The following is a 23,315-nucleotide window of genomic DNA, read 5'->3' as shown; positions in this document are numbered from 1 at the left end:
TCACAATCACGAAGTCTGAGATGGCTAAAAATAAATCATGAGAATACTGTTTGTTTAGAATATATCATATGGATTTTCTTTATTAATGGAGGGAATGTTTTATCTAGAAAGTCCTGTACCTCTTGTATCTAGAAAGTCATATACCTCATTATACATTATGAAAAAATGCAACTGGAAAATTACTCTTAGGGTATTATAGTCCACTTTTTTCTCAATATGCTGAAATCAGAGTTGTCTTTCAAGATGTGGAAATGAGCCGTTGTGAGGTCTCACTGTTCTGGAAACTCTGCTTTCTGGGCTATGTTCATGTTTTGAAATATTGAAAGCTGAGTTTTATGGTTCATGGAGGTTAACTTTATTAATGGTAAATCAGAAATAACTGTCAGTAATTCCCATCAATGACTCCACTGAAGAGTTCATTGTTTTAAATTGTTGTATCAAAGTGGAATTCATTGACTCCAGATTTGATTTCTAGTAACACTGTCTTCTGTAAATAATGTTATCTATTTGATAAACTTTTCACTTTCTATATTTTAATTGTAATATTAATTGCCGGAGAGAGGAGCTAATATTTAAGCAATTTCTACGATGCCTCTTATATAGTTGCAAATTTTAGGAATCTATAGCAGACTAAGATAGATTTAAATTGTAACTGCTTAGGCATTACTCTATAACCAAAACTTCTTAAGGCATGTGAGTACATAATCATTTTATACTGTAAATATCTTCAGTACTATCAACACCACCCCAAGAAACTGCAGTATTAATACATTTCTTATTAGAAGCTGCACATAAAATAGTATAAATCAGCTACCTGAAAGACTCCACAATTGAAGTATTCATCTGCAACAAGTATTTATTTTTGATTTCCATAATCAAGTGAAAATAATTAGACATCACTACTCAAATAATGTAATACACAGTTCATCATCACTTTTTACTTAAGCATAATTTCCTAAAAAGTATGGCACTTTACTTACAGCCATGTTTTCATGTAAGGTACTAGTAATATTAGTCAAGGTCAGTACTTACAGTCATGCTTTCATGTAATGTACTAGTAATATTAGTCAAGGTCAGACCTATTGAGGCATATCCTTTGAACTGATCTTGTTGACTTTGTATTGAAATTAATGCATCAGGAAAAATACATATTCATAGGTTCATAGGTAGGTACTAGGCTATTGGCCCTAGGGCCTATATAAGCCTAGCCAAAAGGTACCCTGGCTTTCGCCACCCAAGAAAATTATTTTCCTGTGCCACTGTTCAGCAGAGCCACAGAAGTGATCCCGGGGTGAATTTCCTCTCTCCCATCCAATCATCAAGATTTTTCTTGAAGAGTGCTAATGAGGAGCTATTCTTTGAGATGTGGTGACTCTGTAGTAGAAATAAACAAATTGGGGATACAGGTTTTTCCCTCTGGACTGAGGAGGGTTACACATACTTGAAGAAGTAGTTTATATTCATTCTACTTTTAACAAGGGTTCATTTCATGTTGTTTGGGATGACAAAATGGGTTCCTATGGCCAGACTCTCTCTCTCTATATATATATATATATATATATATATATATATATATATATATATATATATATATATATATATATAGTCCTGAAAGTTAAAAAGGACCAAAAATATAGGAAAAGAGAGACTATCAAACGTCAAGCCCCTTATCTGCCCAAAACTTATATTTACCAACTTTGAGATTGCCATTTCTCTGAGAAATGGGAATATTTAGTCTATGTCAGTATATGTAAGTTCAAATTGTCAGTCATTTAGTCTCTACATTTCAGGATTTGCCATACTGAGTTCTGAAATTGCATATGTTTACCAACAAAACAGCACTATTTGAAAGCTGAACAGATGAATAGTATTTATATTTTTCTATATTTTTCTTCTGTTTTTGAGTCCGGTGGCTGACGTTATCTACACAGGGTATGTTCATTTCACAAACTGGCATTTGTTCCTTTATAAATGTCCATATTGTTTCATGGGAGATACCAGAACAAGTGAAATGCTGTGTTAAAGTAAAAAAACATACAGTTGCATGCTTCATTTAAGTATACAACAAACGAGCAAGCAAACAAACAAAACAGTTTTGTGGACTGTTCTCATTTACATTGATATTTAAATGTTCACACAAATACACACTTCTCTAAAACTTGACTCACAGCAATACTGTTCAGTAAGTTATACTGCCTTAAAAGATGTGAATCACACAAAAGTGCAAGGAGATGAATAAAGTTTTTTAGTGTACAAATGTTTAAATCATATGAAACAGACTTATTCAGTAAAACCTTAAATCAATAAGTAAATCTATCTTAATTAGCAGTTTTAGCAGATATAATGTTAACAAAAGCTTTTCAAGAAGGTCATGCAGGAAAATCTCTGATCCAAAGAAGTATCAATTTTTAATTAAGTCTCTTATATTCTATAGTATCATTAACTCTCTGGACACTGAGCTTAAGGATATGTTGATACTAATGCCAGACTTGTTGATACTAATGCCAGACTAATATCCTTCCAGAGAAGAAAAAATATGAGGCAAATATTCCAAACATGTCAATCATTGCAAGTGGGATACCACAGCAAGTTCCTACAGATAGATATATAGATATCAAGCGCATTTAATTTCTGAATTGCTGTCAGCAAAATGCAAGACATTCAAAAAACAAGAACTAACCTTTTGCAGGTGTGTTTAATCAATCTGATACAATCAGGCAAGGGATAATTCGAAAAACTGACCAAAGAGAATTTTTCCTAGAAATGAGCGCTGAAGAATCACTCTACCAACATGTTTCCTAAAACAGATTACTCTTCCTAATTCTCCTGTCTTGCAAGTAATGATAACTATTTATCCAATCATGTAAACACATTATGTTGAAATGAATAACTTAAGGCAATGTTTGTTGTGACACATGGGTAAATTACTTAAAGTCTGCTTACTGGTCTATGACCTCTTTTTACCCTCAAATTATTTTCAACAATCAGTCAGTCAGTCAAATTTATTTGGAAAGCCCAAGCCTAGGGCTGTAACAGTTAAACACAACATTATTATGGGCACTAAAACATCACTGCAATAACCTAAAAGTAGAAGCTAAAATACAATTATTCAATAAAACTCAGTATATTTTAAACATTATATCATAAAACCAGTTTTAAAAACACTGTGCTGTACTTTTCAAAAGGGATTAGTTAATGCATCATAAAAATGAAAATAAATTACTCTGCTGGTTAACCAAACTTTAATAGACACGACAGTGAATTCCAAAGGTAAGGACTGTGGCAGGAAAAAATTCCAAACTGTATTTTCCAAAAATATCCTGGAATCACTAGCAGCTCTTTAACTTCTAAGCAAAGGGAAGTAGTTGGCAGATTAGTCCATTAATGTAGTACAGACCCAAATCATGAAGGGTGAGATAAGTATAAACAACTGTAGGTTAGAATCAGCCACTGCAATCCATGCAGCAGAGCAGTGCTATAAAAATAAAAAACAGTGATGCTACCCTGGTGAATAACATCAACTTTAATAAAACTATAAACAAAGGATAAGCGTGTTCTCTTTACCAAGAATGCTACTTCAGATCGCCTTAAAGACATAAGAACAATGGTATTTAAAAGAAAAACAACCAATGAAAAGAACAGTTACAAATCCAAAATAATCCAGGTTGTTGAAAATAAAAACATTCAACCAATCAAAGAATCAAAGCAGTAACATAGGAATACCAGCAGGTTCCTGGTGCCAGGTGAGGCGCTGTATTCTGAGTCATCTGCAGGTGACCTACATCTCTGTTATTCAGCCAAGGGAAATAAAGACAGCATTAATCCAGTACAAGACCAATGCATGAACAAGCATACAAAGCTCCTATGATGGGATCAGGTATTTACACTTGGCAATATTCCATATCTGGGAAAAGGAGGACTTCAACTATTGACACTTAGTCCCTTGTTTTAATTGATGTTAAGATCATTTAAACTGTGCACATGTGATACATACTCGGATCTATCACCCTCATAAATAATAAACAGGGAAACAGCAGGGGAAGTCCTTAAGTCATAAAGTTTGAATGAGTGGTCAGTGCCTCAGCTGTGCCCAGACAATGCATGAAATAGATATATTTTATCCAATTAAAAATGGAATCCAGAGTCTTATACTGTTGCCATAGTGGACATGTTTCTGAAGAAAAGAGGGGTATAATTGACAGAGCAGTAACACAACTTCATCCTTCAAATATCACCATGACTGCAAATAGCTTGGGAACAAGAATGGACTCCTGTGGGATTCCACAATGAAGAAATCATGTCAAAGGAGAATTCACCTAGCCCCAAAATGCCAACTACATGTGCTGGGAAAACAAACAGGAAAACCAGTCAAGAACTGCAGAAAACAAACCACATTTGACATGCATATGCTTCGGCAGAATATTTTCATCCACCATTCCAAATTCTGCTGAAAGATTAAGAAGAAACATCAACGAGCAACAGCACTGACATATCATCACCAGGTGGTCAGCAATAAGTCTGATAAGAGCCATTGCAGTCTTGTATTGTTTCCTAAAACCAAATTGACATAGGTCTAGTGAGTCAGAAGAAACAGGTAAGACTAAAACTATACAAAAAAACATATCATAATAACCTTGAAAGTAAAGAACAGTTTAGCTATGTGACAAAATTTTTTCAGATCAGATAGATCCAGCAGCCGAAGGAGGAGAGCAAGATGCAGAGGCCAGGAAGAAATGGAAACAGATGATCCACTGTGGCAACCCCTAACGGGAGCAGCCGAAAGAAGAAGAAGACAGATCCAGCAGTCATTACTTAAGGAACAAAGATAAAAAATAAGTAATACCTATTTTGATTAGACAAAAAAACTTCTAGCCCTTAGCTCTTTTGTATAGGGAGATGTAGCCCTGGTTGCAACCCAGACATCCTCAGTTTGATAAATAATATGGGAGATGGAGAAGCAGGATAAGGTGATGGGACTGAGTGGCTTACATTAGTTCGCCCATCAGAAATTGTGGCTGGGGCTCTGTCTGAACTGGGCTGTGGTCTATTGGAGACCAGAATATAATTCTACAGCTAAAGACAGGCTATTATATAGAAAAGAGGTGGGCATGAGTAGGCCAAGATAGTGGGTGCATTGATTGCTTTAATAACCTTCTCATGCCAGCCAATTAGGATTCCCTTCCCTCCCTTGAAAATCTCCAGCTCCAGCCCTATAATTGAAGCCCACCTAACCAGCTCTCATATCTTTCAAAGAAGCAACAGAAGTCTTCATCATGCAAAAAAACTCTGAGGATTCAGGATACCTGTAAGGATTCTTCTCAAAGCACAGTACCAGTATCACATCCAAAGTTGTATGATGGCAAAAAAGGGCCCTGAACAGTATATACAAAGGTTTCATTGAAGATAACAGACTGACAGACTGATGGAAATTATTAAAGTCAAAATGTATTCTTCTGTTTATAGCAAGTCAAAATCAAAACATGAACAGTCTTATTATACAGAACAATTTACTTTCTAGCATAACTTACAGACAGACAGATTCCCTTCCAAGATGGATTTAGCCTCAATACATATTTTTAGCTGTACTACCATTTTATGGGCATGATACAACCGACACATTCTCCACAGGGAGGGCACCCCCAAATATTGTAATGGTCTTGTTTTCTCGAAAGCATCCTCTTTCAATGGCTGGATTGGTGGCACCATTTAATTGTTGGGACAGTGCACACAACAAACATACACCTACAGTGCACACATGCAGTGATTTGAAGAAGCCATGGCAGCATCCAGGCTTACACACTGTCTCTCAGAAGGAGAAAACATTTGACTGATGCTCTGACTATAAGCTGTTGGCAAATCCTTCAGCAATGAGGCCTGAAATAAAACTTAGGATGATGATAGTAATTGCAAATCCTCTACCTCCTCATAATGAAGCTACCTCCTGGGTATTTCATATGTAACATAATCCACTGAAATCTGAAACCAGACAAACTCAAATAACTATGGTGCTTCTAAAATATGCATTTATGCATAAACTGAACTAGATGTTGTGCAGTTACAAAGCACATTAATTCACAATAACTACAATCATATTAAACTAGCATACCCAATGTACAGAGCCAGTGGAGGATAAATAAAGCCTTATCAAATACATAAACACACAAACACACACACACACACACAAACACACACACACACACACACACACACACACACACACACACACACACACACACACACACACACACACACACACACACACACACACACACACTTACACATCTGATTAATTCTATAACCAGTTTAAGACCACAACAACTCAGGCAAATGGACAGTTGGGCAATTTTCCAGAAATGGCTGCTGACAAACGTTTTATTCAGGTAAATAGAATTTTTCAAACAGAAAATTATGCCTGATTATGATATCTAAATATCTCACAGGCCATGTGGTATCAAACACAGTATGACTTTATTTATGTCTACTTAATCTCACTTAAAAAAATTACCTCAATCAGTTAAGAACTGAATATTTTTATCAACTTTTGGCAGCAAAGTTAAACAACTTTTTTCTGTTCTATATGTAAGTCAGTACAAACAGTATAATACAGAAATAAAAGAAAACTATGGGTACACATAGAATTAGAAACTTTGTCTGTTTTCTATTCATTCTATCCAACATGGATGGAGGAATTTCTGAAGCAGCACATTCTAGAATTAAGTTATTTTATACCAGAACTGGATACTGTAATCTTGTTGTGGTCAAACGTCAAGTGATGCAAAGTTGGGGAGCTGCATCACAGGGAGGTCAACAGAGGTGCTGAGGGAGTTCTATGAGATACTGCATTTATGCCTGTTGTCTACAACTATAATTTTGATAGGGAAAAAAGCTAGGGTGGTTCCCCTATGTGTACAAATATTCACTTACCTTATCTACATAGGTTGTTTCTGGAAACTCTGGTATCCTCCCACACACCAAAACATAGAATATGAGTGGCTACTCTGAAATGCCCATATATACTGTATTTAACACTTTCCTGTGTGACCTGCATAATTTCTGAAATGGTAAATGATTAACAGTTCACTTACCTGGTCATCAAATAAAAAAAATAAAATAAAATAAACTAGAAGGGGAGAGAGACTACAGGTAGACTGACAAAGTCTTAGGATTCACTTACAGAAGTACTTCTCATTCAGGAAGAAGCAGACACAAAAAACGGAGTGAGGCATTATGGGAAGGCTGGTCAACACCATGCATTCTAAAGCAAGCATTTGAGCTGATCTGATGGAGTAGTCAGTGTCCAACAATACCGGAGTTTGTACTTTACCTGTCATTTTTGCGAATACATTTTTGATTTACCTCATTTCATATTTTATGAATTCCAAAATCTCTTCACTCAAATTTAAACATTTGCTGCTTCTTATGTATTACATATTTCTTAGATATATGTTACCTAATATTAAGAGAATAAGCTCAGATTTGATAAAAGCCATGCAGACAAATGTCACTACCATCAGATGCATTTGCCATAGGGGCATGTACAACACTGCGATGGAGTAGTAGCCCTATGAAGAGGCTTTAGAGGAAAATATTCATACTGGCAGGAAAATTTAAATAAAACCATTTAATAGTGAACTAAATAAGTCTAGAATATAATAGAATATCACACCTTGACTTAAACAGTGAAAAAATAATTTAAAAGAAAGCATTATTCCAGTGAGTTTGCTTAAATGAAACATGTGCAACTACGCGACTACTGCTTACATGAATGCAAGAGCTAACAAGAAATATATAATTGTTTCAGAATAAAACAGACGATGTGCAGCAAAGCTATAAAAAAACCAAGATGAACTGTTATGCAATATACTATATCAGCAGGACATATTTTAAATTAACTGGATGGACAAGATAAGAAAGAGGAATACAAAAACTGAGTATCCATTAAAACAAAATGCATGTATAATGGACAAAATGGATGATGTTGCAAGCAGAGAGATTAAATGATATCAGTATTTGGTGTACTAAGGAATGTTACAGGAAATGCTAAGCTATCTGACACATGAATTTACAAAAACAACTAAAACTGACTGAAAGTCTGTCTTATCCATTGAGAAGGCTATAAGACTAAGCCCTGCAAGTAAACAAATTAAAGACCAAGATCCTTAACTGTTAAATTTCTGTCAAATTTAGATAAGGAACTGGTATTGAAATCTGCAAGGAATATCACTGTCAGCAAGTATGGCACAAATACTGTGAAATTTGATAATTACTATTCAGTAAAAACAATAAAACAGGAATGATGCTTGGATGATGAAGGAAACAATGTGAAAAATAATGTAAACTAAAAGCTCAGCTTATTTTCCCAGTAACAATAAAATACAGTTGGCATCAGGTGTTAAAATTGAGTCATGTACAATACCATAAACTATCAGGAGGTGAGTTAGTAGAATGGATACAATCATCACTTAAGAGAATGTCTGATAAGAAGAACTGGAATGTATTGGCATCTAACTAAACAAAATGCAAACACTGATATGCCAACTCTTAAAGATGGAAAGAGGAAATAAGAAGAATGCACTATTTGACCGCGGTGGTGGTGCTGCAGTAATGTTGTCATCTCACAGTAAGACGCTGACCAGTTCGATTCTCAGCTAGAGAGTCTTTTAGACATATCAAAAGTTCAAAATGATAAAGATAAATAGTTGATCATAAAAAGGACAAAGTACTAAACAAATGGAAACTTGAATCATATAAATTGGACAGTAGGTCAGAAATATTAAATAACTAACCGTATTAGTACTATTCGGCATTTAGAGAGTAACAGAAATAAAATATCCATAGAAGATATACTTAAGTAGTTTTGAAAATATTATGAAAAGATCAGTGAAAGAAATAAAATGCTGGAAGAAAAAAAATACAATCCTTTTAGGACATTAATATGAATAAGAGATTATCTTAGGATACTAAAGACCTATTAGCAAAAAAGATTAGTAGAGCTGAAATTCTACAATGAATAAAGACATTAAAAGAGAATAAAGATCCAGGCAAGGATATCCACTATAGCCTATTCTTTTCACTTTAGCTGTAGAACCATTACCTAATATTATGAGAAGTAATACAGATATGATAGGTTTTAAAATAAACAATCAATACATATCAAAAATACTACTATTTGCACATTTATTTATTTATAGTTTGATTTTGTTTACTGTAAAAGCCTGGTTGAGCACATGTCCCATTTTCAGTGAAGACCCAGGGAGAAATGTTCCATTTTACAGAATTATACAAGATTTACATAATAAATAAACAAACACAGAATAGAAGTGATATCACAATTAATCAAAACACGGCAGTTATTCAAAGCAAGAATACAATAAAATATTATATGTTCATAGGTCATTGCTAGGCTAACAACCCCAGGGGCCTTTTTGAGGCTAGCAATGCTTCGTAAAGGTGAGAATCAAGCCCTGTATTACATGTTTGTAAGGTAAACACCGTAATCATTAAGCTAACACCCAACCCAAAATTTCCTGACCAGGAAAAGGGAATCAACTCTAATTAGATATTAAGTAGGTGACAGTGAAGGAATTATAGAATGAACATGGTCACAAATTATGAAGAAGTGTTGAGAAGATCCAGGCAGTTGAAGTTTCTATGTGAGATAGAGATAGTAGGAGAGAGGGTTAGGGGATAGTCAGATAGTTACAGATTGTGATGAAGTAGATGCATTATGACCAGCTAGATAAAAGGTTCATGAGAATTAGCAAGGGCTTGGAGTACAGGAGATGGTAATTATCCAGGAACATCACATGTACAAAGCCAATAACCAAGTAGATAGAACTTCAGTTGAGTTTTAAATTATTTTTTATGGAATGTTCATGTCACACTCTTAGTGCGATGTAATTCCAGAATTTAGCAAATTGTAGAAGATTAGCAATTTGCCAGCAGAATGGTTGATCTTGGATACATACAATAGGTATCTGTCTGATGAATGTATTGCTGGAAGGATTATATATCTGTATGAGATTGGAGATGAGTAGACAGTTGTTAAGTTTATACATGATGTTATGGATTTGAGGAAACAGTGTGGAAATTAGATAATGTGGGAATTCCATCCACTGTAAATCCCTTTGGTTGGTACAGTGGTGGGTTCTGTCTGGAAAGGTGGCAGCTATTTTGTAGAAGCATTGCTCAAGTTTCTTTAGCAAGGTCACTTGAATGCTGTTAAAGATGGGCACAGAATAAATTAGCGCAGACAAGAGAAGAGAGGAGGCAATGTGTTTTCCTGTAGCATCTGAGGGGAAGGGTTTGGCTCTGTAGAGAGAATGTAGCTTTTGGACTAATTTTTTCACTACATTTTGAATGCATGTCAAGTTTTAGGTCCTCACCTACAAAGACACATAGTATTGAAATATTTGTGATAAGTTCAATTTCTGTTTTGTTGGATGAGGTAACTGAAATGGAGGTTTTGTTAACTGTAAGCTGTTTAAGAGTAAATATGATTAGTTCTGACTTATTTGGGATTAGGAATAGCAAGGTAGATATCATCCAGATTTCTATAGAGGAAACGGATTCCTGGGTAAGTTCTTGTAATTTGTTTATGTTTTTTATGATGCAGGTAACTATGGAGTCATATGCATGCTGTCATTGGGATGAAGTTTTACAAGCTTTATAAAGGTAATTGATGAAGATATTAAAGGACATGTGTCTCAAGAGTGACTCTGGTGGTTCACTGACTGGGAGAGGGAGCAAGGGTGAGATGTCATTTTGCCACATAAGTGCTTGAGCTCTATTTTGGAGGTAGCTATATAACCATGATATTGCAGTGGTATCAAGTCCTAGTCTATAGAGTTTGTGTAAGAGAATGGAATGAAAGACTGTGTCAAAGGTCTTGGCTAAGTCAAGGAATAGGCAAACTCTACGCTTCTATCATTTCGATTTCTGTTTACTGTACTGGTATAACAAAGTAAAGTGGTAGAGGTACTGTGACGGAGGTGGAAGCCATGCTGAGATGATGAGAGGAGGATATTTTGTGTGAAACAATATAAGAGATGGGAATCAATACACTTCTCAAGTATTTTTGATGGGGGGTGATGGCAATGGACATGTAGTTTGAGAATTCAACTGAATGCCCTCCTTTGCAGAGGGGAAGAATATTGTTTTTTTCCAGAAGGTAGGGACCTATACTTCACTGGTGGACTGATTTATTTGAATTGAGATGGGGTAGTCTATTGCTTCTGCAGCTATCTTAAGGTATTCACCAGATAGGTTGTTGGGGACTAAGGTGGTGGGTTTCAACTTAAGTAATATATTTTTTATGTAAATAGTGGGGTCTGGTTGGCAGAAGTTATGAATACGAATGGTAGGTGGTGCTGTTGTGGGGATATTCCTGATAGGGGACTTTGGGAGTAGTGATGAGACTGATTGAATGAAATGGGGGTTGAAAGCATCAGTAAAGATGGAAGAGTTGTTGTTACTGCTATGTGTAGGAGATGGTTGTGTTGTGTATCCGGGAATAGGTCAGTACAGCATTTTTTATCTAACTTAATTTGATTTTTGGTCTGGTTTCTGAACTGTCTGAATTTTTGGAGATTCATTGGTGTTTTATTGGACAGTCATGTATTCAAAGCTTTAAGTCTCATTAGGTATTTGTATTTCAGGACAACTAGGGAGGAGTTCAGCCCTAACTTTTTTTTCCCTGAGTGGAGCAAGTTCATGTAGGATGATCAAGAAAGTAGAATTATAAACAGCTACCGCATCATATGGTGAAATATATTTTAGAATATTCCAGTTATATAGTTTTAGATTGGAAATAATGGAGTCTTTGTCAAAATGTGTGAGGTTATCTGCTATACTGCAATTTGTCAGCTTTTGAATATTAGCTTGATTTCTTATTAAATAGATAAGGAGATGATCACTTAGAGTATCTGGAAGGGTACCTGAGGTAAAGAATTTATGAGGCACGGAGCTAAGAATTCAGTTAATGTTCCCTTAAAGTTGTTTTATTATAGTGGGTAGCTCTGAGAAATCATAGAGATTCATTGATTGGTTAGGTTAGTTGGACGTGAGAGAGAGAGTCGATAATAAAATCACCCAGTATTAATTTTTTTTTAATTTGATCTCATTTTTCTCTACAAAACCAATGTCTGTACAAATACCCAAGCTAGAGACCTAAGTATATATAACAACAAATAAACAAGACCAGCCGCAAGTATAGATGTCTAATACAATGTATTCCCAGCCTAGGGGTCAAACCAAGGTCAAACCAAGTGTTACTTTGGCTGTCTTCAATGCTAGTCATAATTACTGGATAGTTGAGCACAAATTTACACCAGAGTTATCATGCATGGCCCTGCCAGTTTGGAAGTTGAGCACAATTAAATGTTGGAAAAAGATGAAGGAAACTTTCAAGTTTATCTTCTTAAAGATGTATATCATTAGGCACTTAATTTCCCTATGATAATTTGTCTAATATTGTTTCTCCATTCATTATCATGGTTACTCTTTACAAACAGCTTGAATTGTTTGGGTGATGTGTGACAATCTGCACCGTAAACCCCAGCCAATGATAAACTTTTACATAGTGTTGGACACCTATCTTTCCATTAGGCAGATGGGAGTAAATTAAGGAATAATGCTCAGCAATGCACTGAGCCTACGCTTAATAATAACACATTCCAAATGCAGGGATATACCCAGTATATAAGCATACAAACTTACTGCTGACTTTACCTCAAACGTTGTGCCCACTATTCCTGAAAATTTTGTTTCCCCTCTAATCACCTTTGAACAAATCTTAGAATCCCTGTCAAAGGCTAATAATAATCTTTCTGAGGAACCAGCTAACACAGTAGGCTGCATTCTTATCAGTGCTGACTATGCACTACCAGAGTCTGTACTGTTCAGCCCCAGGCTATCCACAGTGTTTCCCCCTAAGGTCTTTACGACAACTATTTTGACTCCTCTACACAAGAGTGGGCCCTGAAAAGACCCACATAGTCATAGGCCCATCAGCTCTGTCAGCCATAAATGCAAAGCCATGGACTGTATCATAGCAAAACTCATTTATGTGACATAGGTTCATGGGTACTTACTAAGCTATTGATCTGTGAGGATCTTAAGAAGGACATATTTTCATTCCTATGGCAGTTTTTAGCCCTTATATTTTGCATATGAATAACTAAGAGGCAGCCAGTACAAGGTCAATCTGGGACCTTTACTTGTTGCCGTTATACATGAGAGACATAGGTGCTAAACCAGAGGTAAATTTGCAGTATCCCAACCATTCATCCAAATTCTTTTTGAAGACTATAAGAGAAGTACTTCGCTTTAAGTGAAGTGGAAAACAGTCCCACAGAAGATGCATTCCCTGTAATACATGCCTATTCCTCCAACATGTTCTAGTTATGTTGCAAAAGAGATTGGGATCCACTAAGTGCATGTCTACACTTCCACTGGAAATGCAAATTTGTAACAGGTTTGACAGTATAAGGTTTGCTGAGGCTGTATCAGCAGAGGTCACCTCTTAGCAGTCCGTATTATGTCAATGGGAGGGACAAGGCTTTGAGATGGTCTGCATAGTTTTAGTAATCTAGACCCTTTGTTTTTTAGTCAAAAAGTGTTGTAGTCACTCCAGCTGTTGCAAGTACATACATAATGGGGCACTATATTCATTGTTCAGAATATTGATAGTCAAGTACAGTGGAATGATTACATATCTTGTCCTGGAAACTACACCTTTAGACACAAGTTACGCAATGAAAAAGGACTTCCTTTCAACAGTGGATAAGTGGTGCCCAAAGGACAGTTCATTGTCAATATTTGATCCCAGATCCCTGGCTAACAGATCAGCTTTCAGAGTATATTGTCAATGTGATTGTTACAATGGAAATTATGTTTAGTGAACAATATGCTTATATGTTTACTGGAGATTAGTTTTATACCTTGGTTTTGACACAAGCTATTTGTTTGGGAGTGTGGGAAGGGCCCTCTTTGGAAGACTTTGGCATCATCTTGAGAGTTTATGATGGCACCAGTTTTATAGCTGCAAACTTGGTCAGCTATAAGCCATTAACATTTGATTTGACCTCCCAAAAGTAAATGTCAAAGAGGAGTGGTCCAGGAACTCAACTCTGGGGTATACCACTAGTGAAGGTCTTTTTGAAGAGGTAGTGACATAGAAACCCTAGCTGTTGTAGATTCCACTCTGATTTTGTGAAGGGAAACTCCTGTCTGCTGTACCTGATAAGCTTCTTTGAAAAAAGTTACAGAAGTTGTGGATAGTGGCCTCTGTCTGCACACTGCTTCTCTTGACCAGGCTAAGACTGTCTACACTCTGTCCTATGCTGATATCATTGAAAGGTTACACAAACTTAATGTAAACCCCTACACTGTCCACAGGATTTCAAACTGGCTATCCAGCATATCCCAGGTAATGAAAAGTGCTGGGATCCTGTCTAAATGCAACATTGTGACTTGCAGAGTACTACAGGGATCAGTGCTTGGCCTTCTCCTGTTTGGCAATAAGTTTGATGACTACAAACTGGGTGCTGATACCTGCTCATCCACTGACATTAAATCTCTCCAAAATAGTCTGGAGTATACCTAGTGTACTGAAAGTAGTCTCAAAGCAAATGAAAGAAATATAGCATAGAAGCATCCAGATGAAAAGCTGTTCGTACCGCAAACTTTATAAGTGATACTTCTCTAATAATGTCTATGGTCATAAGACTCCTTGGTACTTATGTGGGCAAGTATCTCCCATTTATTAATGTTTTTTCCACCATAGTCAGAAAATCTTTTTATACAGCCCAGTTATTTCTGAAGGAATATCTTCAAGATCCAAAGAAGTTACTTTACCACTGTACTCTTCCCAGTCCCAGCATCAAATACAGTGACCCCTTTGGTATGTACAATTCCAACCATATCACTCCATTGGAAAGGCCACATTCATTTTTTAATTGAAAATGTAAAGGTATTAATCTCTTCAGTGATACCAATAGTTTAGCATAACTCCCCTTACACACAATAGCCTTCTGGATGCTTTGAGGTGACCTGTGTCTTACTTTTGAGGCATGAAAGATCCAGTCTTGTTTGACCTCCTATTTCTTCAAAAAACTAGGGGATCTACAAACAGCCTTACTAGGATCTAAATTTATACCAACAAATAAACAAGTCTTACTGGCGGAATAGGTTACCAAGTCACCTTTTTGCCAGCCTATGTAATAAGTTAGCAGTACAGGTCAGGCAAAGTGCTACTTTGTCTGCCCTTAAGACCAGTCTTGATGATTGGATGAGTAGGCTTACATTTTTACTAGGGCTACCATGTATGTCCCTGTCTGTTTTAGAAAATAGGCTCTATTAAATACTTATAAAAGGTGGTAGGAATTTTTCATTGCATCTACTTAAAGTATGCAAGGCCAGATCTCTTATAGTGCCTGTGATCACCTGCTTAATATTGTTCTTATGTTCGTATGTTCCTCTAGCTTTTCTTTATGCACAGAATGATATGCAGCATTAGCTAGCTATGTTTTCCACTAGGGCAGCCAGGACTCCACTATAGAACTGCAAGACTACTGCAGTGGAGTGATGTTATTCTTACAAGATAACAGCAGCCTTAGAACTGATTGTATATGTCATAAAGGATGCCAAGGCCCCAGCATATGGTGAGGTGTGTGTGTGTGTGTGTGTGTGTGTGTGTGTGTGTGTGTGTGTGTGTGTGTGTGTGTGTGTGTGTGTGTGTGTGTGTGGGTGGTGGGGGGGGGAGTATATAGCGAAATGTGGGGGGGTTGTATTTCACCTCATAAAAACACTCTGGTACATTTTACTTTTAAATTATTCTTAAAAGAAATTATTCATTTATTTACTTTTTAAGCAATACTCAATGTATTTCCTTTGAAGAGATGTCACATAACCTAAAATATAATTTCAAATTGACCAGCTCCATTTCTTGACATTACTGCCTACTGATTATTTGCTTACATCCTTACTCAGGAGACAGTAGGAGCAGGACTTGGTGATATGCAGCACACTGGTTGCAGGGTTCATGTATGATTAGCTCCAAGTCAGTGTTGTACCTCTCAGTGTTCCACATTACACTCCAAGCTACTCATGGTAACACTAAGACTTAAACTGCCTGTGACTCTAACCCAGCACTGCATAATACCTAATGCCTGCACCTGAATTGTTTACAGCATTCCACTGACAAAGATTAGTGTCATGTTATTGTGACTAGACAATCAGTGGCTCTCCAGCCACGGGGAGCAGTACATTCACTATCATCATCCTCATCAACATCACCAGCACTGTCATCATAAAACAGAGAGATCCAGATGTCCCAAATCTGGAATGATCTATGTGTATAATACTTACAATACCAGCAGACAAGAGTAGGCCACAAAAATATCTTACACAATCTGATAATAGCAAATACAAGCAGTGGAACAACTATATAGCTGTGCATTCAATGCACTTTCACATATGTAATTTATTTATTAAAAACAGTCTAGTGTTATTAATGCTAACCAAAATTCTTAGCAGTATATTGTCAGCAACAATCCTCAAAGTCGATAAATAGCATGGTCATGTCCTGTAGGTTGATGTCAATAGCATATAAGAAACAGACACTGACTGACTAAATAGAATACTCCCCCCCCCCATACACACACACACAAAAAGAGTGCCAACCAAAACGATATTCATTTCATTAATTCAACAACACCAGTCTGGGTTGTGGAATAGACAGCTGAGCTTGTAAGGCAGTCACCCATTTAGCATATACCTCACAACAGTCTGGAAATGTGGAACTTCCCATCCAGATTATGTCCCAACATATGTTATAATTTACGTATATTTTGCAACCCTCCACCTCTGATTATCACCACACTCTTTTAATTAGGACTCTGTTCTAAATTGCAGGTTCTATTCCTGCCAGTTGATTAAAGTAAATGTAACCTCTCTGGTGTTACACTGTTTGTTCTTCCACCTATTGTTACAGAGTTTAATCATAGAGTTCTTTGACTTATTTGTTTTTCCCCCTGTATTTTCAACATGTCAATAAAATTTGAAATGACCATTATAGCTGGATTATCCATTATTTTTCTGAGCAACATACTGGAAAATTTAAGAAATGATTACTACAGCCCAGCCCTGCCTGAAACATTGTTATCTTTGTACCTTTCAAGCTTTTTTTCACCAAAGTGTTTGATATGATGTATGACAAGTTGTTAAAATGGCTGACAGTATGAGGCAAAACACAGTGAACTCAAGTGCTGTCATGCTTTCTCTGTGTGTAGATTCCACAATATCATAAATAATTATTATGGATTTATGCTTCATAATTTCATTGTATAATTCTATGGTACAGAAAACACTTATCTCTCTATAGTGCATGGAATTTCAGAAAGTCATAATTAATTACTCACCTCATAATGTATATGACAATTGACAGCTATGATTGTCTTTTTGATAAAAAAGACAAAAGACACACACACACACATACACACTTGCACGAACACATACTAACATGAACTGCATGCATCTGTATTTTCCAGTCTAGTTTTACCATTTCAATTTATATACCCTTAGATGTCTCACATAATAAACACCGTTTGATCGTAGGTGCACCCATCACTTTTTCTGTAATTTTCTCAATTATTATCTTGCTCCCTCACAAAAATCCATAATATTTTAATAATTTATGTCATTATGTTATTGATTACAGTTTTAAAAATATTTACATATTCAAGTAAATTTAACAGAAAATAGCAACAGTTTAACAAAATGTAGTAATATATGATAAGAAAAGCCAGTGATTTATTTTGTGACTGATTTCATCATTCAGGTTATGTGTTATTACAACTCGATCATATGAATCATGAATTAAAACAGGCAGTCACAGAACTTTTCTGTGACAAAAATAAACAAAAAAACAAATAAGTAATTAATAGTAGTGAGAAGAGGTAAAATGCTCCTATTCACATGGATGAGGCAATGACTACAAAGTTTTGCTCTGCGCATCTGAGTATCCCTGCTACTAATGACTTAGTTGTTTAAATCGCCAAATGTGTTCAAGGGAGTTGAACTTGGTCGTTCAATGTAAGTTTCACTGACCTAACCGCATGCTTATAAAATGTGACAAAACACACATTGAGGTCATTACTAGTGACCATTTTCGTAAAAGTTGGACCCTTAATGCAGTTTTTAGCAATGTATGTTTTTTGCATTTATGGGACAAATTAATTAAGTATTACTGCTGAATGTATTTTTTGTTTGTGGGGGGGGGGCAGCAGTTTACTAACTGATTTATAATTTTATTTTCAGCAAAACAAAAACAGGTAATTAGGTTTCTAATATAATCTGTTCAAGATGGAATACCTGAATGAATGCCTAACGTGCTTTGCCCTGCTTGTGATATTTAGAGGCCTTGAAAAGGTACTGTACTAAGTTAATTCAGTTCTTCATCGAAGGAAAGCTCAGAATGAAAGTAAGTACACACGGCAGCACATCTGGCTTGTATATGATTAATAAAATCTGCAGCATACAATATATCCAGCTGTTAGAAGGTAGTGGGATATATCCTGAAACCAACAATTTTTCAATATTTTACTCAAAATATTTCTGCACATGTTCATAAACATTTCCAGTTTGCTAGTGTCCCTTCTCATATTCTAAAAAAATGCCATTTTATTCTTAAACTTCAAACAGCATGTAATGTATTTGACATCTAAATATTTCATTCTTTGATTAACAGTACTGCGACTAATGCAAGTTACACAGCACATATCTTCTGCTTAATGTCAACATAGCCTATGGTAACTTCTAATTAATGTCGACACAGCATAACCTTTATAATATCCTCTGCTTAATGGCAATACAACATAATCTTTACAGTACAAATGATGTACATTCTATGTGTGCTTTTACATAGCTTCTGTCAAGAGGGTGAGATGTATTCTGGGTCACATGGTAAGTTGTCACTTGGTTTACTGATACTTCAGATAAAGGGGTGAGGGACGAAACATCCTATAGGTGTTGAAGAGAGGAAAAAAAAAAAACAGAAACTGGAAAGTAAAGTGGGAGTAAAAGAAATGCTAACTGCCATTTACAGGTACTCAATGTTATGATTTTGTTTTTAAAAGGGTGATATATGGACTCTAGGAGCAATGTCAAGAATTCCTAGCAGTGAAGCTACATCAGGTGACTAGCAATCATTCCTTAAAAAAGTAAGTGCAGTGAAATAAATTGTGTATAGGGTCAGCCCTGTTTTCTTATGGTTGTGAGCAATGTGAACAGACTCAAGGTAGCACTATTCATTATTAATGAGCAGAAAAATGTGAATAAATGAGACTGCAAGCCAGGTGTGGTTGAAAGTATCTTTAATTACGTGACTGGACTTTCAGTATGTCAAAAGGAGAACTATAAGACACCTATGAGTTTCTTCTTTCTATGGTTAAAGCCATCAGTCTGAAGAAAAGTATTGCAGGTTTATTATCCTGTTTCAATTCAAAGTAAGCTATACCATTACAGAAATGGTCTCTCCCTAGTAAACATGTCTACTACATTCATTTCCACAGGTCATTAAAAAAACAATACTGCACATGCACGCAGGAAGTTCTAATCCTTCCCCAAGTAATCTAATAATACAGTAGTATTACTCGGCTAAGTACTATGCCAATGGGCAATACTGCAAAATGAGGAAAAACTGTCAGGCAAAATATAATGATATTCTGTACAGTATGCATGCTGTACAATAAACATTACTTGTTAATTTACGATTACTGTCTCCTACTGTGTTCTGGTAAGAGGCTGACATAAAACAAAAGTAATAAACATACATCTTAACAGATTTTCTGTTGGACTTATTAAAAACACATTGTGTCTTTTCCTGCAGAAGTATCACTAATTAAGTATGCAGAACATGGTTTGTGACCAAGATCTTCAGTAAAACAATCTATTCTGAAGTACCAACAATGAATTTCCAGGTGATGAAAATGAAAACTCTTTATTATTTTACCTGCTGCCAAATTAATTATTCAGGGGTATTCCTTTGATTGCTTAACAAAGTGGCACATTGTTTTCTCTAAGAAACACTCACATAGTTTAACTAGCCGTATGTTGCTTACTTGTACCTTAGTGCCTTCCATTTCATCATTGCAATGAGAATCTTGTCTGACATTTGAAGACATACACTAAGAACTAATACCCAGGTACAAAATTCAACGTTATGTTAAGAAGATAAAATGCACTTTACACTGTCACATTTCAAGAACTAAAGGATGAGCACAGTGTGGTTGTATTATCTATCTGCTGTTTTCATAACTCCAGTATATGAGAAATACACAATAATACCACATAGCATACCAGACTGGTAAAGAGGGATATAATTCCGAGCACAACATTAGTCTAGTGACACAGCATCCATAGCCGGCCTTAGGCACAGGCCAATTAGGCAGCTGCCTAGGGCGCCACTGTAGCAGGGGCACTTTTCCACTATTGATTTGGTGTAGGTAGACCAGGATGGGGGCACAAAATTATATGGTTGGGGTGCAATGGAGCCCTTTTGCCTAGGGCACCAGTTGACCTAAGGCCGCTCTTGACAGCATTACTCTTCTATGGACTGTGTCAGTGTACAATTACATTCAGCTACAAGATGAGGAAGTACTAACAGGAGGACCATAATGACACTATAGTAAATATATAACGCTCCAACTACTACAGATTATTAATAACTAAACATGCAGAGCAGTGTTTGTGATCTTAATCACAATTTATTTTCTTGATTCTAACTGTGGTAATCCCTCCTTAATGAATTGACAGATTATGAAAATGAAAACTCAATGAATTAATCCTTTAAGAGTCTGGACTGAACTGCATAATGCATTTTGTTCTCTTAAAGAGCTATTCGTTGTTCAGCTTTGTGTACACTGTTTCCATCAAATTTCATCATTAAAGTGTCAGTTTTTGTGTGGCAACTGAAGGCATATAAAAATAACCACCATCCAGGTACAGAACTCAAAGTAAAGTCAAGAGGCGAATTTGTACTGTGCTCCCTTGTTATGTTTTAGGAAACTAGCAAATGATTGTGTTGAAGTTACATTACCTGCCTGCTATTTTTATAACTACAGAATATTAGAACCTAAGTGGGAAATTATCACAAATGAAAATGATATAGTACAATCATGCTACAATGACCATTCTCTCAAGAAGCACCAAAGACGGTTTAAATTATGTAATAAGGCATGATAAGTTATTTAATGGCTTATTCCAACCTCCTGTGTGTTGTTACACTGGGCAGCCTAGTCCTATAACCACACAAAAGTAGATAATCCCTTAATTACTATACTCTAGGAAATGCCTTATTATGTGCACTCAGCAACTTAAAAGCCTTAGCTGTAATTACTTTTTAAATATATTTTCATGTATGCTTATTAATCAGCCATTGCCTGTTGCACGGTTTGTCGTCAATAATGATGGGATCCTATTATATAAAAGCCAGAGGCCACTTTTAATATGCAGACGAATATCCAGAATTAAGATAGCTTTATTTGTTTTTCTTTAAAGTTAAAAAAATCTCGCACAAGAAATATTAGGCTTGTCGCAGAAGCTTAGTTAATAAGACTTGTGAGCTGCGACTTAAGTAGATGTTTTATTAATTCCCAGCTGCCATGTGTGGGCTACCACAAATCACAGCCACACTACACACTTGTAACGCTGCCTCAGGATACAGCTCTTGTTGCTTAATTAAATAATTGTCAGGTTTCCCTCTCTGCTACGATATAGCAGTCTTCTGGATCTGCCAGCTAGCGGAGCCAGTCAATTTATTTTTACGGGACGGGGTTGGAATCGCTCTAATAAGGTTAGTATAAAAAACAATTAGTTTTTGAAAGCTCGAGAAGTGGGAACCAAGAGTCCGACCCCCCCCCCCCCCCCCATACACACACGGATATTATTTTAGAGTTCGGCAGAATAGAGTGTTGCTGTATAACCGTGTTCTCACACACTGCAAAGTATATCTTGCCTTAATATTAATCATGAATACTTAGGCATCTGCTACAAAAAGTGTATAACGAAATGTACACAAAAGAAAGCCTACTCCGTGGTCTAGATAAATAAAATAAAATGTTATTATGTCTATCAATATCTATATCCTATGAAATAGAATAACAAAATATAATATTTTGGTTAAACAGTACGCTTCCAGTGCCAAACATTCACGGGACACCAGAACAGCTCTATCATCAAGTAAAAAGAAAGGTAAAGCAGACTCGCAGGTTTAGACAGCAAATAAATAATATATTTGTAAAACAATAACTTGGATAATGTATGGAACCAAAAGCTATGATAAACCTTATGTACCCTGAATACTCTAAATAGAAATTAATCATCATCATCATCATGTAACACCAACCTGCAGAGAAGAGGACGAGAGCCAAGAAGAGGACGAGAGATTTGGCTGCCCACATACTACCCGCTGGCATTAAATGTTAGATGAAAACCAAGTTTCAGGAGGGCAGCACTTAGGAAAAACCAGTCGCTGTGCTGCTGCTCTAGGCTTTGCTGTTGGATCACTGAGACTGCTTTTATTGGAGTCGAGTTTTTTTTGTGGGTGATGCTGTTACTTTGTGAGTAACCGGAAAAAAAAAAGGCTTGTCAAACTCGTAGATCTCTATTACAGTAAGGAACGTGTCCCGGTGTCCCTAACCTCGACCTCCGCCCCCAGACGATCCCCCAGCATCAACTTGAGTAACCATTCTACATTCCTGGGAGGGATAGCTGACGGGGACCTGAGCGCCACTTTTCACAGTTAACTCCTTGTACACCAGGATATTGCACGGATAACTGGAGCCTCGATAATCTTTCTCACACGATTCTCACAAATGCTGTTTTCTTATTCATGGAACACATTTTATGGATTATGCCATGAAACCTAAATAATCTCGTTACATTTCTCTGAACAAAATTGTTTAAATTAAACGAGGACGTGGATATTTTTCATTTGAATTTCTGAGTGGGCACATCGTTTAAATTATTATTGAAGTCTAAATGTATTTTAATGCTTAATATGATGTTGATGATCAGGTAAACTCGCGCACACACGGGTGTGTGTGTGTGTGTGTGTGTGTGTGTGTGTGTGTGTAGGGTGCAATTAGTTTTATGAGGCATTTGCTCACATGAATGAAGGTTACATTCCTTTGTTTACCCTAGATTAAACACACACACACACACACACACACACACACACACAGATTTATCTGTCTATATATATATATATATATATATATATATATATGTATATATAAGGATGTATATTATTTCTT

General features: G+C 36.2%; 1 protein-coding gene across 2 annotated transcripts in view; it reads right to left on the bottom strand.

Moving 5' to 3' along the window:
* The window catches only part of HGF (hepatocyte growth factor), a 1,211,563-nt gene extending 1,188,618 nt beyond the window's left edge, over positions 1-22,945 (bottom strand). The window contains exon 1 of one of the 2 annotated variants that reach the window (XM_044088269.1): positions 22,406-22,945. In XM_044088269.1, the coding sequence (XP_043944204.1) occupies positions 22,406-22,475 (70 nt within the window). In that variant the 5' untranslated portion in view covers positions 22,476-22,945. The remainder of the gene's footprint in view (positions 1-22,405) is intronic. The other variant, XM_044088268.1, reaches the window with a different exon arrangement.
* Between the last annotated feature and the right edge of the window lie 370 nt (positions 22,946-23,315).

The sequence above is a fragment of the Protopterus annectens genome, chromosome 11.part0, assembly GCF_019279795.1.
Source record: "Protopterus annectens isolate FY-2018-M chromosome 11.part0, PAN1.0, whole genome shotgun sequence".
NCBI classification, from domain to species: Eukaryota; Metazoa; Chordata; order Ceratodontiformes; family Protopteridae; genus Protopterus; species Protopterus annectens.
This window is presented reverse-complemented; position numbering and strand designations above follow the sequence as displayed.